This window comes from Cricetulus griseus, chromosome 3, assembly GCF_003668045.3.
Source record: "Cricetulus griseus strain 17A/GY chromosome 3, alternate assembly CriGri-PICRH-1.0, whole genome shotgun sequence".
In the NCBI taxonomy this organism is placed as follows: Eukaryota; Metazoa; Chordata; class Mammalia; order Rodentia; family Cricetidae; genus Cricetulus; species Cricetulus griseus.
Genome location: NC_048596.1, coordinates 73,912,604 through 73,931,300, shown reverse-complemented (window position 1 = coordinate 73,931,300; position 18,697 = coordinate 73,912,604). Strand labels below are relative to the sequence as shown.

At 48.8% G+C, this 18,697-nt stretch overlaps 1 protein-coding gene across 2 annotated transcripts in view; it reads left to right on the top strand.

Annotated features, from left to right (window-relative positions):
• The first annotated feature begins 10,176 nt into the window (after positions 1-10,176).
• Tlcd3b (TLC domain containing 3B) overlaps positions 10,177-18,697 on the top strand; it is a 10,654-nt gene continuing 2,133 nt past the window's right edge. Inside the window, exons 1-3 of one of the 2 annotated variants that reach the window (XM_027404623.2) lie at positions 10,177-10,302; positions 15,026-15,109; positions 17,550-17,784. In XM_027404623.2, the coding sequence (XP_027260424.1) occupies positions 10,178-10,302; positions 15,026-15,109; positions 17,550-17,784 (444 nt within the window). In that variant the 5' untranslated portion in view covers position 10,177. Of the gene's footprint in view, positions 10,303-14,033; positions 14,215-15,025; positions 15,110-17,549; positions 17,785-18,697 lie in introns of those variants that run through there. The other variant, XM_027404622.2, reaches the window with a different exon arrangement.

The following is an 18,697-nucleotide window of genomic DNA, read 5'->3' as shown; positions in this document are numbered from 1 at the left end:
CTCTGAGCCATATCTCCAGCCCCGAGAAACTCTGTTTTCTGAGGGGAAAAAGAAAAGAAAAGTAAACTACAGAAATTGTCAGGTGGTGCACGCCTTTAATCCCAGGACTCAAGAGGCAGATGCAGGTAGATCTCTGTGAGCTCAGGCCAACCTGGTCTACAAAGTAAGTTCCAGGACATCCAAGGATGTTACACAGAGAAACTTTGTCTTGAAAAACCAAAGAGAGAGAGAGAGAGAGAGAGAGAGAGAGAGAGAGAGAGAGAGAGAGAAATTGTCAGGGTCTGTCCCCTATTGTGTACAGTTTCCTCCAAGACTTAACAAGACTGAAGCATTCCGTCCTGCAGGGAAGGTCTTTAAACAGGAAGGTAAACGATTCAAAATAGCTTCAGGAAGTCCTTGTGTCTGACCAGATTCACTAGGCCTCTATCTGCCAGAGTAAGCCAAGTCCCTCTAGACAAGACAAGCTGTAAAAAAGACCCTGAGACCAGTAGGTTTAGGCCAATTGAGTCACGTGGGAAGGACACTCTCCACCCTGTTGAGCTACTGGAAAACTGTGCAGTGTACTCCAGGTTCTCAGCTTTTGTGAACTGTCACCTAACATGGGGTGGCCTTTGGTGATGCAGCTGTCTTTGAGTCATTTGTGCTCCTGGAAGTAACTCCTCACCCATGTTCCTGTAAATGACCCCAATAAAACTTATGTTTCACCAAGTTGGACTTTGGTGGTATGGGCACTTTAGTTTTTCCTGGGCTGACTATCTGGGGAGAGTAGATACGTGTGTGTGTTTCTCCAGGAAAAAGTTTTGTCATACAATAGCCTCTGGGTCCTGAATCCCCCTTCAGGATTGACAATCACACTGACAGGGTCCCAGCCATTCCTTATGCCACCTCTAGCCTTCTCAGGGATGACTTTGAGCCCAGAGAACAAGTGCCCAGCTATTCCCTGATGTCAGCATTGTTGATTTGAAGCAGTATCAGATTGCCTTTTTTTTTTTTTTTTTTAGTCTCAAGGACCAGGATGAGGCCAGTTTGTATCTCTACTGTAGGAAAGCCCTCTAATGATACAAGCTTTCCCCACCCATCCTCAGCCCCTTCCAATAGAGAGATGTGAGCCTTGGCAAGGGCCCCAGGCACACCCATGCTCTGCAGTGGCCAGACTCACTGCTGTTGGCATTCTGTTTCTACCATTGGCTCCTCCAGTGTGTAGGAGGGGCAGACAGTGCACCAGACAAGCCAATAGCAGGCATGATATATGTGCCGCTTTGCCAAGGCCCCACTTCTACCCACTTATACCATCAGTAGGAGGTAGGGAGACACTGACTTTACTGTAGCCAATAGCTGCCATGCTCCTTCTACCTCAAGTTCAAAGCTGGGGGTGTCAGATAGGCTAGTGTTGAACTGATCCAGACAAGTGAGAAAAGGATACCATGTTCCCCATCATCACAGGCTAGCTGAGAGATGAGACATCCAGAGGGACCAGCAGGTGAAAGAAGCTTCGGCAGGCTTGGGTGTGACCCTGAGAAGGGAGTCAAGCAAGTATCTTGTTAATCTAATAATTTCAACCCCTCTATTGGCTATCAGACAACATTTGTCTTCTAGATATTAAGATAAGGCTCCTGGGCTGGCAAGATGGCTCAACAGGTAGACACATGTCTGATGAACTGAATTCAACCCCTGAAATCCGTGTAAAGGTGGGAGGAAGAAATTGACTCCTCTGATCTCCACACACATATGCTATATCATGGGTACATCACACACACACACACACACACACACACACACACACACACACACACACACTGTAGCATGGGTGTATCACACACACATGCATGCTCACACACACACATGAGAGACAGAGACAGAGACAGAAGTTTTCTCAGTATCCCTAATATGAGAATGAAAGGAGATGGTGGTGGTCCATGCCTTTGCTCCCAGCACTGAGAAGGCAGAGGCAGGTGAATCTCTGAGTTCAAGGTTAGCCTGGTCTACAGTGTGAGTTCCAAGACAGCCAAAGCTACACAGGGAACCCCTGTCTCAAAAAACAAAGCAAACAAAAAAAAATGAAAAGCCTTTGTCTAGGACCTTACCACGGGAGAATGAAGAAGCTGTACTTGCACTGGACCAAGTTATTTGGCTCTCATACCTGTGGTCCCAGAACATGGGAGATAAGATAGGAGGATCCTTAGTTTGATAATAGTCTGGGCTACATAGTAAAGCCCTGTCTTACAGACTAGGAGCAAGGTGGCTCAATGGTAGAAGGTTCTTGACTTTAATCTTAAATTCCACAGAAAACAAATAATCTGGAGCTGAAGAGATGGCTCAGGGGTTAAGAGCACGGGCTGTTCTTCCAGAGGACCTGGGCTCAATTCTCAGCACCCACACGGCAGCTCACAACTGTCTGTAACTCCTGTTCTAGGGGATCTGACATTCTCACACAGATACACATGTGGGCAAAACACCAATGTATATAAAATACAAGTAAATAAATTATTTAAAAAAGGAAACAAATAATTGGGCAGTCATTAATGACCACCACAGTGAGATCTCATATAGGAACTGCACTTTATGCCTGCCTTTTTTAACCATTCCCAGAAGCCCTTTGTAGAGTTCCTGCCAGTGTCCCTATTTGTACACAAGCATACCAAGCTCAGGGGAATTGAGCCACACAGGTACTCCTGGCAAGGGAGTGGCAAAACTAAGATTCAGATCCAGGAAATATGAGAGAGGTCCAGAAAGGTTCTGTAACTTAGCCAAGATCCAAGCTATGGAAGAACAGATTGGTGGATCCATGGTTGTCTGTCTCCACTCATCACCTGTTGTGCAGCTCAGCTTGTTCCGGTGTAAACAGAAAGGGGAGGACCAGACTTGCTTGGAACTGTACGAACTCAGGACAGGTACAAACAAAAGAACTAAATAATGAAAGCCCTGGAATGGGGCCAGAGTATTAGGTGGGAAACAGACACCACAGGCTGCTCAGTGGTAACTTATTTACAGCCTCGGAATATCACACCTGCATACTCTCCCATCTGCGACCCACCTAGGTCCTGAGGATGAGCCTGGGAGCCTTTGGACAAGGGAGCCCAAAGCAAGAGGAAATGGTACACCTCAGCCCCAGAGGAACCTGCTGACAAGAGAGACTTCCCTGGTGAGCCAGGCTGAGGTAGGGAAGGACAGTTACAGAAGTCACCTTCACAGAGTACCGCCCTCACTGCCCCTTCACAGGCTATGTCCAGTGGCTAGAATCTTTCTATTTGCAGTCCCAGGCTGGTGGCTGCTCCCTTCCTTCACAGGCATGGCCAGAGGCTTCTACAATACTTGGACTGCATCGGTGGGTGGAGGACACCCCATCTTAAGTTTATTTTAGGTGTCATGCCAGTTCAACAGGAGCACACACACACACACACACACACACACACACACCCACCCACACACACTCCAAGACACACATGCCTGTTCAGATATAACATTTTCCTTTCAGTTCCCTTCCTTTTCTATATATTACTTTGCTTGTTTGGCCCCTTTTTAAAGAAACATTATTGTTACTGTGTAAGTGGTGTGTGTGTGTGTGTGTGTGTGTGTGTGTGTGTGTGTGTGTGTGTGTGCAGGTGCCCGTGCCACATTATGGAAGGCAGAGGACTGTTTTGTGGGTTTGAGTCTCTCCTTTCACCTTTGTGTGGGATCTGGAGATCAAACAGTAGCTTGAGCAGCAAGCCTTTCACCCACTGAGCCAGGAAGATGTTCACCGTTTGTAGAGGAAAAATTAGTAGAATCATTGTATCTAGGGTAAAAGTTAGAGTGAAACAGTTGTTTACATTGTATCTAGGGTAAACATCCGAATGAATAGTTGTATTCTAGAAGTACTTTGCACTTAAAGATTCATTGTAGAAAACTGATTATTTTCTGTTATCTATAGAGTTGTTTTTCAAAAGGAGTTTAACAGACTTTGCTCACAAGACTATATGATGGGAGGTCTGGTTTATCTATGGGGCCTCCGGTAGTGGATCAGTATTTATCCCTAGTACATGAATGGACTTTGGGAGCCCAATCCACATAGAGGGATACTCTCTCAGCCTAGACACACTGGGGAGGCTCTAGGCCCTGCTCCAAATGATGACAGACTTTGAAGATCCCCCATGGAAGGCCTCAGCCTCCCTGGGGAGCAGAAAGGGGATGGAATTAGGGGTTGGTGGGGGGCAGGGGAGGAGGGGAGGGAGAGGGAACTAGGGTTGACATGTAAAACAAGCTGGTTTCTAATTTAAGTTTTTTAAAAAAAGGGAAAAAAAACCCTAAATGATGGCACGCCTGGAGTATCTTGTATTATTGGGTACAGCAAACAAGACAAAATAAGAACTAAAGTTGCAAAGGTGTGATGTTTTCCTTCAGGAAAAGTATAGATTAGATCAGGATATTTGGTATGAGGAACTTGCTTTACCCAAAAACAATTTTTGTGTAATAATCAATAAATACACCTTTGCACTGCTGTTCGGGGTTCAATTCACAGAAACTGTTCCTCCCTGCTGCCAGAGAGCCTAAAATTCATCTTACAGCGACGTCTTTCTTTGACCTCCTGGAGCAACACCCTTTTATTGCCAGATTCAGCCCCTTATCTGTCTTTGTTGGTTTTTCGAGACAGGGTTTCTCTGTTTAGCTCTGGTTGTCCTGGCACTCACTATGCAGATCAAGCTGGCACACACCTTTAATCCCTGTACTCCAGAGGCAAAGACAGGCAGATCTCTGTGAGTTTGAAACCAACCTGGTCCACAGAGTTCCAGGACAGGCTCCAAAGCAATACAGAGAAACCCTGTCTCAAAAAAACAAAACACATAAATAAATAAATAAATAAATAAATAAATAAATAAGTAAAATAAAGAAAGTGCAGCAATGTACTCAGGCTAGGACAGTCAAGTCATCACTTACAATTCTTATTTGTTGTTGTTTATTTTGTTTTGTTTTGTTTTTTGAGACAGGGATTCTTTGTGTAGCTCTGGATGTCCCAGAAATCTCTCTGTAGACAAGGCTAGCCTTGAAGTAAAAAATCTGCCTTCCTCTGCCTCCCAAGTGCTGGGATTAAAGTCATGCACTACTACTACCCAGCCTAGCATTTCATTTTTGGAATATGTTTATTTTATTATAATTTTTATGGTATGGGTGTTTTGCCCACATGTGTATGTACTGCTTGGTGCCTGGAGGCCAGAAGAGGGAATGGGATCCTTGGAACTGGAGTTACAGACAGTTGTAAACTGCCACCTCATGTGTGTTAGGAATAGAACCCAGGTCCTCTGGAAGAACAACCAGTGCTCTAACCACTGAGGCATCTCCCCAGCCCTATCGTTCCATTTTCTTTACTTTTTATTTTTTATTGTTTGATTTTTTGAGACAGGGTTGCTTTGTAGCTTTGTAGCCTATCCCAGAACTCACTCTGTAGACCAGGCTGGCCTTGAACTCACAGAGATCGGCCTGCCTCTGCCTCCCGAGTGCTGGGATTAAAGGCATGTGCCACCACCACTCAGCTGTCATTCCATTTTCAACAGTGTTAAAACTTTCTTTTTGGCGGTTACAATATTGTACTCTGGAATTCACACTACCAGGCTCAAACTCCAGCTGCAGGTACACATAAGGCAGATCTGGAATTTACTAAATAGCAAGTTCAAGGCCAGTTGAAGACAGTTGCCACTTTGTCTCATCTCATAGAAGAAAATGGAGGGTTGTGTCGGAGCACTGCCTGTAACTGCAGTTCCCAGGGATCTGGTGCCATTCTAGCATCTATGGCTCCTACATGCACACATTCATGTGGTGCACAGAAATTTGCGTAGGGGTACCTGCTCGAGAACACACACACACACACACACACACACACACACTATTTTTTTTCCGAGATAGAGTTTTTCTGTAATAGCTCTGGCTGTCCTAGATCTCACTTTGTAGACCAGGCAGACTGAGAGCTTACAGAGATTCTCCTGCCTCTGCCTCCTGAGAAATCTTTTTTTTTTTTAATTTTTTAGATGGTTTTCAGACATACCTTTACATTTTTAATGATTTATTTTTTAAATATTTTATTTATTTATTATGTATACAACACTCTGCTTCCCTGTATATCTGCACATCAGAAGAGGGCACCAGATCTCATAACGGAAGGTTGTGAGCCACCATGTGGTTGCTGGGAATTGAACTCAGGACCTCTGGAAGAGCAATCAGTGCTCTCAACCTCTGAGCCATCTCTCCAGCCTGAGAAATCTTTTTTAAATAATTGATTTATTTTTATTTTTATTTCATGTGCATTGGTGTTTTGCCTGCATGTCTGTGTGAGGATGCCATACCCCCTGGAACTGGCGTTACAGACAGTTGTGAGCTGCCATGTGGGAATTGAACCCAGGTCCTCTGGAAGAGCAGCCAGTGCTCTTAACCATTGAACCATTTCTCCAGGCCCCACACAAATGAATCTTAAACGACAACAACAAAGCAAAGGTGGGGTGTGTTGATATCCTGGCTTCTCCTTCTCCCCAGGTCCTGGGCAACCTGTCCCTTTTCCTGCTCCCAACTCCTCAGTGGGTGTGGCAGCACACACTTTTAATCCCAGCACTTGGGAAGCTGAGGTAGGCAGACCTCTATGAGACCTCAGGCAGGAATTGTCTTTGTTTGTTTGTTTGTTTTTGTTTTTTGAGACAGGGTTTCTCTGTGTAGCTTTGGAGCCTATCCTGGCACTCGCTCTGGAGACCAGGCTGACCTTGAACTCACAGAGATCCACCTGCCTCTGCCTCCCGAGTGCTGGGATTAAAGACGTGTGCCACCAACGCACGGTAGGAATTGTCTTTTTAAAGCAAAACAAAAACAAACAACCCTCCAAACAAACAACAAATCCTAGCTATTCCAGGAACTACTTACTGCAAGTAGGAACAAACACAATCTGGAGCTTGTCACACTGCTTTTCTGTGCAGAGGGTGGAGAGCATCTCTCTGGAGAATTGTGAGGACAGTAGATACATATTTAAGAATTTAGATTATGTGTAGCACCCAGTAAAAGTTAAAAGGTTATACATTAAATAAGAAAGTAATTTTTTTCCCAGACAGGATTTTTCTGTAGCTTTGGAGGCTGTCCTGGAACTTGCTCTGTAGACCAAGTGGTCTTGAACTCACAGATATCCGCCTGCCTCTACCTCCCACGTGCTGGAATTAAAGGAGTGCGCCTGGCTAGATAAGTAAATCTTTTTAAAAAATTATTTTCCTTATATGCATCAATTAGGGGAAAATAATGAAAGGTGCCTTAGGGATGTAGTTTTGAAAAAAAAAGTTGAGGGTTGCCATAAACCCAGATTTTCCTAAGTGGGTCATTACCCACTGGTAGGTTGCAAAACCATGAACTGTATTTGGCAGAGAATGTAGGAAAACATTCCCAGTAGGGGCAGCAGAAGTGTGAGAAAGTTAACTGGGTTGGGGGTAACTTGGTGGTAGAGTGCGTGGGTAAAATGCTACATCATGAAACACATTTCTGTGGGTCACTGAAACCGTAGTGAGCTGTGGCGTCCCCATCTTTCATATCTCAGGCAAGCCTGTGCAGTCATAGGCTATTTGGCTGAAGACGAGAAGACAGTGACAATGAAAGAAAGAAATCTAGAAGCGTCTAGAAGGTGCCGGTGAAACTTGGGTCTGGCCCATCCCAGCTCCTGGCCTTACATTTCAGGGTAAGCTACATGTCCAGGAGAAAACAGCTATCCTAGGGCACTAAACCACCCTATTACGGGTTCAGTCACCAGGACTAAACAATGACAGAAACAAGCAAACCGAAAAAACCCCTTTCAGTGCCTCTAGGAGTTTATGTCTTCTAATCTGAATAATATTATAGAAACCAACAAATCACTGGGTGTGGTGTGGCTCACCTTTAATCCCAGCAGTTGGGAGGCAGAGGCAGAGGCAGGGGCATCTTGAGACCATGTCCTGAAATATCAGAAACAAACAACACAACGTCTAGACTCATCTAATCATGCGCACATGTGTTCATACTGCATTCCTGCACTTCAGAAGGTTTTCTGGAATCTCCTACTCACGCCTTTCCCCAAGCTAAATGCTCTTGTGGGTTTCACTCACAATTCCATCATAAAGATGAAGCCATGCTTCATGCTTTTACTACCGCCCCCAACCCCTGCCCTCCGGTTTGCCTGGTTTGTTTTGTTTTGGTTTGGTTTTGGTTTCTCTGTGGCTTTGGAGGCTGTCCTAGAACTAGCTCTTGTAGATCAGGCTGGTCTCGAACTCATAGAGATCCGCCTGCCTCTGCCTCCTGATTGCTGGGATTAAAGGCATGTGCCACCACCGCCCGTCTCCTCCACACCATGCTACAGTTTCTCCGGTTACCAGTAGCATCTGATTTTGAGATGCAGACCCTCCCAACCTTGAAACTGTCAACTTTATCATGTGTTGCAGCCTTCCAAACCAGTGACTTTCCTGGACCTGTCTCTGCTCTTGCTTTCTTGTCAGTTCCACCCCTGAAAAGTAACTGTCTATCAAATCATCAACAAATTCTAATTGGTCAGTTCTACCTAAGGCACTAGAACGCCTCACACCTTTCCTCGAGAACAGAAACAAATGATAGGGCGCTGTGTCAGGAGATTGGCCAATGGAAGGACAGTATAACGACACCAGTCCACCAATGGGAGGCTGATATTCCTGCCTGACCAACTGCCTCTGAGGAGCCCTTGCAGTTAGACACCTTCCTTCTATCGTGGGAAGGTCCCTTAAAAGCCACTCAAAGGATGCAGGGTGGCAGGCTACGACTCCCTCCATGCTCCTGGGCCGGGGTCCCCGACTCCTCCTCTCCTTGGAGTGGATTGGAGGAGAGGCTTTTCCAGGCAAAAATAATACATAAAGACATGTACTGCAGGGTTTCTGCTTCCTTTTTTAAAAATTTTTTATGGGATAATCTTTTAAAATTTCTTTTAATGTTTTAAAATTTCAAGTATTTTGACAATTTGAACACCCCCTCCCTTCCTCTTTCCAAGCTTGGTCGCTGAGGAGAAACGTCAGCCTCTCCCTTGCCTTCCCACCTTTGTCCCAGAGAGGTGAGGCCTGTGACACATCTGAGAGAGAGAGAGACAACACAGAACTGGGTGAATCTGCAGAGGCTGTGGCGGGGCAGAGCTGAGAAACATGTGTATCACTAGGGTGAAGGAAAAACGGAATTTGGTTGTGGAGTTTTTCCTCCCACTTCCCCCCCTCTGTGTGTGTGTGTGGTGTGTGTGTGTGTGTGTGTGGTGTGTGTGGTGTGTGTGTGTGTGTGTGTGTGTGTGTGTGTGTGTGTCCCTCTAAAAGATTGAACCCAGGCCCTCACACATGCTAGGAAAATGCCCATTTGTTTTTTTTTAATATTTATTTATTTATTTATTTATTTATTTATTTATTTATTATGTGTACAATGTTCAGCACCAAATCTCATTACAGATGGTTGTGAGCCACCATGTAGGTACTGGGAATCAAACCCAGGTCCTCTGCAACAGCAGCCAGTGTCCTTAACCACTGAGCCATCTTTCCAGCCCTCTGTTTCTGTTTCTGGGGGGCAGGGTCTTGCTCTGAAGCCCATGATGCTCTCCAACTTGTGATTCTTCTTCCTCAACCTCCAGAGTTCTGGGATTGCTGCTCTGTGCTACCATGAAAGCTAAAATGTGATAAGTTCTGGGAGTACACACTAGCTCCAGGGTTATAGGAAAAACTGAAATAGTCTGAACTGGGCTTAAAGCAGTAAGATGTGATGATGTACATGTTAACCCCAGCATTGAGGAGGTGGATATGGAGTACAAGGAGGTCAAGACCAACTTGGGCTACATAGCAATTCCAGAGCTAGGCTGAGCTACATGAGACCCTATCTCAAAAGAACAAACACAATATGTCCAGTTGCCCTGGATAAATGTACATAAAGTACAATAAAGGCCAGGAGTGGTGACACAGATTTGCACTCTCAGATCTTAGCTGGCTGAGACAGGATGATCAGGAGCTTAAAGCCAGCCTGGCCTACATGGCAAGACCGTGTCTTAGACAAAACAAAAACTACACTAAGGGTCCAAAAGATATTAGACTAGAGGTATGTCGAGAGTGGGATTCATGAGCCATTGTGTCTTCTCAGTGACAGTAGCTGGGGGGAGGGGTGTGCTCAAAGAGTATGTTTTCAAGGCCATATTTTCTCTCTTGCAGACAGCATGGCTCTGCTCTTCCTGCTGGGGTGCGCCTTCTTCCCACTGTGCTTTGCTGGCCTCTGTTGGGGGCTGCAGAACCAAACCAACTTGCAGATGGAGAGGCAAGAGGCTGTTTTGGTGGCATCAAAGTAAGATGGGAAGGTGGGCTATCTTTCCTGGGGACAGAGCTGGTGGACCTGATGAAGCATCCTCAAGAGCTGATGGAGTGGACTCAGGGGAGGGTGCAGGGTTAATGTGGATGGGCTGGGCTCATGGAATCTTTTGCAAGTCACTGCCTCTCTGAGGTTCAGGTCCCTCATTTGGAAATGGGTTTCATAATAATGACAATTTCTTTTTCCACGGAGACATATGTGGGTGATGTGAATGCATGTCTAAGGGCTATGGGCTCTGAGGAGGTACAGGGCTAGGACTCACAGGACACCCAGGACAGGGAGCAGAAGTGGTCTGGCTCCAGCAAGAGCTGAATGTGAGCCAAAGCCAGGGCCTGCGTGAGCCAGGCAGGTGCTCTACCACCCAACTGCATATTTTCCCCTTGAGATGTAGCTTTACTTTGTAGTCCAACCCAGACTCAGACCAGGGATTTTCCTGCCTCAGTCTCCCAAGTGCTAGCAACTGAGCGATTATGTGAAATCAGCTAATAGGTGTGTTTTTTTTTAAGAGTTGTTTACATTTAGTCAGAGGGGATGCACATGCCATGGCTCATATGGGAGGTCAGAGGACAACTTGCAGTTGGTTCTCCCCTTCCTCCATGTGGGTCTCAGGGATTGAATTTAGTCATCAGGCTTGGCAGCAAGCACCTTTACTTGCTGGGCTGTCTCACTGGACCAAAATGAGTTGCTCTTAAACTGACAACTCAGACTACAACTTTAGGAGAAACTATCTTCTGTTGGCAGCACTGTACTGGGCAAACATGTTGGTGGGATGGTTGGGGTGCTCAGGCTGTTAATATATGAGCAATGCCAGGGCATAGCTAGGACAGGAGGTGTGCAGAAAGCAATGTCTGGGTTTTTTTTTTCTTCTCTTCTTTTTACTGCTGAGTATGGAGCCCAGAGCCTCTGAAATGCTAGACAACCACTGGGCTGTGTCTCCAGTCCCCAGTGGCAGAATTTACCAAGGTGTCTGTATAAATTCCTAGAGGACAGAACAAAGCAAAAGCACAAACCCCAAAGCCCCCTGTCTCACCCCTGTTTTGATACCAGGTCATCACCCCAATGTAGTGCCTTTTGCGCTTTTGTTCATTTTTGTTTTGTGTATGTTGGTTGTTTCGTGTGTGTGTGTGTGTGTGTGTGTGTGTGTGTGTGTGTGTGTGTGTGTTTTGAGGTAGGGTCTCACCTGTAGCCCAGGCTACCTTTTAACTTTTTCCAGGTTTGTTGTTTATTCTGTTACTTTTGTGTTACTCTTGGTGAGCCTCCTGCTTCAGCCTTCTAAGTATTGGGATTACAGGTCAGTCCCTCTATATTAGTAGCTCAGGCTAGGGTGGGTCCATCTCTCTCCTGACAAGATCTCCCTATGTAGCCCTGGCTACCCTGGGGCTCCCAGGAATCTGCCTGCCTCTGCCTCCTGGGCATCACTGTCTTTGGTTCCTCTTGGGGTGAAGCAAACATCCGGAGGAAATCCCACTTTACTAATGCACATAGAGCTATGTTATCTTGGCAAGTTCTGTTTTTTTCAGTTCTAAGCTTTGTTTTCTTCTTCCCCAACCCTAGAAGATCAAAGACACATCAATATAAATCTCCTTGTTTTGTGCACAGAATGTATTAAGACTCAGGGTGGGGGTGGGGGGCTTTCTCTTAGCTCTCCAGGTCTACAGTGGTTTCCAACACTGACTCCAACGCCTGTCTGTGCCGTCCCTCAGCCATCACCACAAACTGTCACTAGAGGGCAGCACAAAATAGCAAATCAGCCCCTTCCTCTAGGGAGCATAGGGAGTAGGCTGTGGGCTGTAAAGGTCAGTTGTCAGGAGATTTTTTTTTTTGAGGCTTATCTCATGGCCAGCCAGAAACCCAAACTACAGTGTTAGGATGTCAGGCTATACACGTATGAAGGACAGTTGGGTTTGGGAAAGGTGAGGGCTCCAAGAAGACCATGTGAGAGTGAGAAGCAGCTGTGGCCTAGGCTTACGCAACCCTGGTCAAAGCCTTGGATTAAATAAGGGGGTTGGATCAAGCAACCCCAGGCTCTTCCTCACTCATAAGCAAGACTGTTCTGAGGGGTGGCAGAGGAAAGGGAGCCAAGGCAATAGGAGAAGGGAATCAAGGAGGCCATGAAGCCCGAGGAAGGGGGCCAGTTTCCATGGAACCACACGGGTTTTCAAGTCAGTACCTTTCTTCAGATTCACTCACCTTCCCTTCTCCCCGAGGCTGGCACTTCCTCTGTAGCCCAAGCTGGCTTCCATGTATGATCCTCTGCTTCCACCTCCTGAGTGCCATGCTGCCAGGACCACACAATGAGCCACTACGCCTTTACCCCAGTACTAGTGATCAAGCCAGTCCTGGCAAGGGGTCTGATAGTGAGCTTTCTTCCCTCTTAGCCATGTTTCTATCCTTTCTTAACTTTCTGATCCTGGGGATATTGGCTCATACCTGAGGACCATCTCCTGACCTCTAGAAAGTGGACGAGCATAGATGCCCGGCGCTGTCACAGCAGTGAGGCAAGGACACAAGGCAGAGTGAGGTGGAGTGCATGGGAGGTGCCTGGTGCATGTTAGTTTCCACTCCTGACTGGTAAGGGGGGGTGCCTCTGGGTCTGAAGGACACTGTGAGATGGTTTTGTTCCCATCCATGCCTTCAGTGTTCCCTTCAGGGAAAGCAAGAGGAACCACCTACTCAGGATGCCTTCCCCAGGGAATCTTCTCAGCTGGAGTGGGCACCCCTTAGCTGAGATCCCTGCAGGCCCCTGAGGGGCACCCATCAATGTTTATGAGCACTGGCAGAAGGAAGTGCCAGGCATTTTCAAAGTACTGATGGGAGAGGGGGCTCAGTACCCCTGCCAGCTGAAGGAACCCAGGGCTACCTTCTTTCCCAAGAGAAGAGCCATCCCTCCCCTAGCCCTTGTCCCCGGCAGCCCCCTGCGCTGCAGCTGCTGTCTCTTTAAGGGCCTCCCCCTCCCTCTTTCCCTGTCCCCCCCCATCTCTGTCGCAGCCGCTGCTGTGGCTCAGAGCTGCATGGGAGACAAAGCTGCTGCAGGTCCGGTTTCTTGGTGTCTGGTCGGTGCCATCATTTCCCTCCCCCTCTCCCACCCTTCCCAACCCAGTGGCTTCCCCTCCCCCTCCCCCTCCTCACAGAGGGGGCAGGGGGCTGGGCACCAACTCTATAATGCCATGTGCAGTGTCTGCACAGGGCATCGGGGCTGTGGCAGCAGCAAGAGGAGGTGGTGGTGGCCTGTGGTGGCGGGAGAGCAGTATTGACTGGTGACCACTTGCCCAGCTGCTCCTCGGCTCGCTTCGGTCCTTCCCTCCCTCCCCTTTTTCAGGGCTGGCACCACCGTCCCCCACCCCGCCTCCTTGGGCCCTCCCAGCCTCTCCACGTAAGCCCCCCCCCACCTGCCGCGGCTCTCCCTCCCCTCCCCCAACTGCATCCTCCTCCTCCTGTCCCCTCTCCCTGGTCCTCTCACCAAGTCCTCCCTTGGTCATCTCTTCCCGTCCCTCTCACCGGCATCCTTTCTACTCTACCCCCTTTCTACTCTGCCTAGCTAGCTTTCTCTCTGTGTCCCCAGTCTCATTGAAGTCCCTTTCTCCCTTGCCCTGGACTGGCCCCCTTGTCCCATCCTGTCCCCGCCCTGGCCCCTTTGTGCCTCCTCTTCCCTCTTTCTCTCTCCTTCTCTGGCTTGGCATCCCTTCTCCACCTCTAACTCCCTCAGTTTGGCCTTCTTGTCCTTTCTGGCCTCTGCGTTCTCCCTGCCTGGGTCCAAGTCACCATGCTTACCCCAATGGTGGCTGGGGGGGTGGTGTTCCCCGGACTCTTCCTCCTATCCAAGAACACGCTCCAGAGGCTGCCCCAGCTGCGCTGGGAGGAGGCCGACGCAGTCATTGTCTCCGCCAGGTAAATGGCATGCCTTCCCTGAGTTCAACCCCTCTCTTTCCCAACAGGCTTCGTGGGAAAGGGACCCCAGTATCTCCCTGGGCTCTGTAGCAGTGGGGAGGTTTACATGCAAGCTTCCTTCCCTCCTGGACCTCACCTTCCCTGGAGACCTCATTGAAACCCAGCCATCTGGTCTACTATTCAGCTTGATCTTCTTGCTTCCCCTTGTCACCTTCCCACCCTCTAAAGCAGGCCACCGTGTGACTAAACAGCCCCACAAGATACCAGGGAGCAAGTCAAGGGGCAAGACAGTGTTTTTCAGGGCTTGTGTTTGTGGGTCAATGTACAGAGAAGTAGATGGTGAAACTTGTACATCACTAAAATAGGACCATCAGGAAGAGGACCAAGGAAATAGTGGGAGAGTGGCAGGGGAGCTTGGGGTCACTGTGGGGCCAGCTACTGTAGGTATGAGCAGCATAGTGACTGGGAAGCCAAGTGGTGAAGAAGCAACCAGGGACTGCTTTGGCCCTCATGGGTCCCTTGCCTCCCTTCCCAGGGAGAGACCTCGCTGTCAGCCATTCCCAGCACTGGCTCACCCCAGAATGATCTCCCTGGTGTCCTGGGAAAAAGGAGACTCAACTGTCACAAACTAGGAATGAAGAAGGCTGGGAGAGGCGGGAACCGAGAGATCACAGCTAAGCATGGCTTGGCTTAGAAGCAGCTGATGAGGATTGGCCCTGAGCAGTACAGGATTCAAAGCACAGTGGTTGTCATAGTAAGAAGAGACATGGAGGCATACACCTTATGTTCACTCCTTCCTCTGTCTCCCTAGGCTGGTGTCCTCTGTCCAAGCCATCATGGCCTCCACAGCTGGCTACATAGTCTCCACTTCCTGCAAGCACATCATTGACGACCAGTAAGTGCCTCATGACAATCTCTGCCCAGGCCCCAGAAGTGGATGTGTGTGACCCAGGATCCCCCAGATCTGTAGTGTTCCCTGAACTTGGGCCCAAGCAAGTTCATGTGGTTACCACAACTCAATACCAGGGATACATTTATCCCACCCTGTCCTAAAGGTCAGAAGCAAGGAAGCAGGGGTAGGCATCAAAGAAACTCCTCAAAGCAGTTCCCTGTCACCTTTCTGGCCTCTGGTCATCGGTTGTGAATGTCAACCATCTCCTGAATCCCTCAGACCCTGTTTCCATCAGCACCTTACTGAGTACCTGCTTACCATGCCAGGCTCACCTCACAACTCCTTCTGGAAGCCAGGTGTCTAGCTTCAGCTCTTTGTCCAGGGAGAAAAGAAAGAGATGACACAAACAAGGCCACTAAGGGTCAGGCAGTGGGGGTTGGGGGTAAAGCGGCCAAAATTTGGCACTGGCAGCTACTGCAGTGTTTGGTGCTTGCCAAAAAAGGCCCAGGCCTGAGAGGTGGGGCAGGAGGAGGATGAAGGGGAAAACACTGGCCCTGTCCGTGGTGCTGATCAGCCCAGTTTTTAGCTGGCCGTGTGCTGTTGCCAAGTGTGCTGTGTGCTCAGGGCATCCTTCACTCATAGATGCTGGCTCTACTGCCCTTCTGTGGTGTCCTTTGAGCCTCAGGGGACATTGTCTGGGTGACCCTGGTCTCCATCTGCCTTCTAGTGTCTATTTGTCTCTTCTTTTCCTGTGAGTGAGTTCTCTCCTCCTAGGACCTAGAGCGAGGTCACATCCTCCCCAGAAGAGCTTCTGCATGGAGGAACTGAGTGCGTTAAGTGCCTAGAACAGTCCTTGGCTCAGGGGTTTAGTTCTTAGGATCCTTTTCCATGACTTGACTCCCCCTTGCCCTCTCCCAACCCCTTTCCCAGCCAGAGAGCCCAAAAGGAGCCTGTGTGCCAGGCCTTTCCTTCTCACCTATTCTTACCTAGAGGCCACCTTTTGGTTCTTGCATTCCCACCCCTTAGTCCGGTCTTGACCCTGTTTCCCCTTTAATCCTCAGGTAGGTGGGAGGTCAGGGCTAATCCGGGGGCAACAGCTGTTCTTGCTTCTGAGCACCTAATTGCTGACAGAGTGGAGATGGAATCTGACACCTCACTTAACCCAGGGACCTGAGCCCCTCTAGTTCCCCTACAGTCCAGAGTCTTATGGGTACCATTCCTCCACCACTTCCGAGGCAGGCTCTGAGGATGGTTGGGTCCTGTCTGCATTTCTGCTCTCTATCTCTAGCTAGTGCCTCTCCCCTATTCCTCCCTCTTTGACTCCAGGCCACATTCCCCTATACTGTTGCAGTATGGGTCCCTTTGAGAGTGGGCTGCTTCACCCCTTCCAGGCCAGCCAGCCTGGGTAAGCTGGTGTTGTGTTGGTACTCACCCCATCCGCAGATGGCCTGTACCCCTAGTTCCTCCTCCTCCCCTCACCAGCATCCACACTTGGTATATGGTGGCTAGCTGGGTTGGGTTTTGCTTTGCTGCCTCTGGGCCTTTCTATCCCCCACCCCCACCCAAGGCCTGCTGAGGACTCCTGGACTTGAGAAAGCCTCTGTGCTGACTCAAGAGAAAAAGCGCAGCATTGCGTATTCTTGTGCTTCCCGTATTTGTTTACTCCAAAGTCTGTAGAACTTTCTCTGTTCTTGGCATCTTTGCTCAGCATTCTCTCTTTATTGCTGGCTGCACCTGAACTAACAATAGACGCACCACCTCAGCGCAAAGGCGAGCTGCAGTGACATCCCCTCTGCTCCGCTAGGGCCTTCTTGAGACAGTGGGGCTGATGGCAAGGACTTCTGTGGTTATTCCTTGGCCGCATTACTTAGCCTCTCTATGACATAGGGTTTCATGGGAAGTGAACAAGTTGCTGCTGTGTAAAGATTTAAGAACCAGTGTAGTGCCTGGCATGTGATCAGCTGTCCCGTCTGCTGGTGCTGGGCCCACAGGATCTCTACAGTGCTTGGAAGCTCTTCACTGTGCCTAACTGGGGGTTTCTTTGTACCTCTCCACAGCTTGTTTCCATCATTGCTCACAATCTGCAGAGTTCTGGTCTCCTCTCTCTACAATACTGCGGAGGCAGGGGTGAATGCAGGGGTGGATGGAGGGGTGGGTGCAGAGGTGAGAGGTAGAGACACTTGGGAGAAAGAGGGAGAGATGTGGTAGGTTGTGAGGTCTGCCTGGCTTGAATCCAGCCCCAAATCTCAGAAGCTGTGAGACAGCCTGGCCTTGAGTGGTTCCTCACACACCACCCTTCAATTCCGGCATCTGAAACTCAAGACTCCAGATTGTTATAAGAGCCCCCTTGGGACCTAACTCGCTCCCATCCTGTCACGGGGCTGCTCCTGCAGCCTGGACCTACAACCTGTCTACCTCCCCCTTCTCTCTTCCCTCCCCACAGGCACTGGCTGTCCTCAGCCTACACACAGTTTGCGGTTCCCTACTTCATCTACGACATCTATGCCATGTTCCTCTGCCACTGGCACAAGCACCAGGTTAAAGGGCACGGAGGGGAAGACGGGACGCCCAGAGCCCTGGGCAGCACCTGGGCCGTGGTGCGTGGCTACCTGCACAAGGAGTTCCTTATGGTGCTCCACCATGCGGCCATGGTGCTGGTGTGCTTCCCACTCTCGGTGGTGAGTCCTCCCTCCTGGAGTCAGGAGGGCTAGGGGTAGGTGTGAAAAGTGGCTCCTCCCCAGCATGCCAGCACTGCAATATGGAGGTCCCAGGGAGTGGGACTTGGAGTGGGTTTCCTGAGCAGTGTTCTACCCAGAGTCTCAAGAGGTACAAGTCAGTCTGGGGTGTGTCAGAGCACTGGCTATGTGTTTGTGGCTGTCCTCACCCGGTGGCATGAGGCATACTTTCTTAATCTGCATGGTTATAAAAGAGGCAGTAGTGTACTGAGTATGCAGACCCCAGGCTAAGTGTCTCTCTGGGTAGAGGATGTAGCTTAGCTCAGCTGGTAGAGTGTTTCCCTAACATGTGTGAAGCCCTGGTTTTAACCCCCAGCACTCTGTAAGGCCAGGATGATAGTACATTTGTAATCCTAGCGCTTGAGAGTGGAAGCAAGGAGATACGAAGTTTAAAGTTAACCTCTGTTACACAGTGAGTTTGAAACCAGTCTGGGGTACATGAGACTATTGACTTCAAACAAACAAACAAACAAACAAAAAAACAGGTGCACACCTTAAATCCCAGCACTCGGGAGGCAGAGACAGGTGGATCTCTGAGTTCAAGGCCAGCCTGGTCTACAGAGTGAGTTCCAGGATGGGCTCCAAAGCTACACAGAGAAACCCTGTCTCAAAAAAAACCAAGAAAAAAAAAAAGAAAATGTTTTGGGAGTTTGGGAATAGGGTTGATGAGATGGCTCGATTGATACAGTGATTGCTATGCATGCACAAGGGCTGGGTCTTCTGGAAAAGCTGGGCTGGGTGGTGTGTGCTTAATCCCCGCTCTAGGGAAGTGAAAGGAGGAAGATCACTGGGGCTTGCTGGCCAGTGCAGCCGAATGAGAGACCCTGCCTCAAAACAATAAGATGGCCAGACAGTG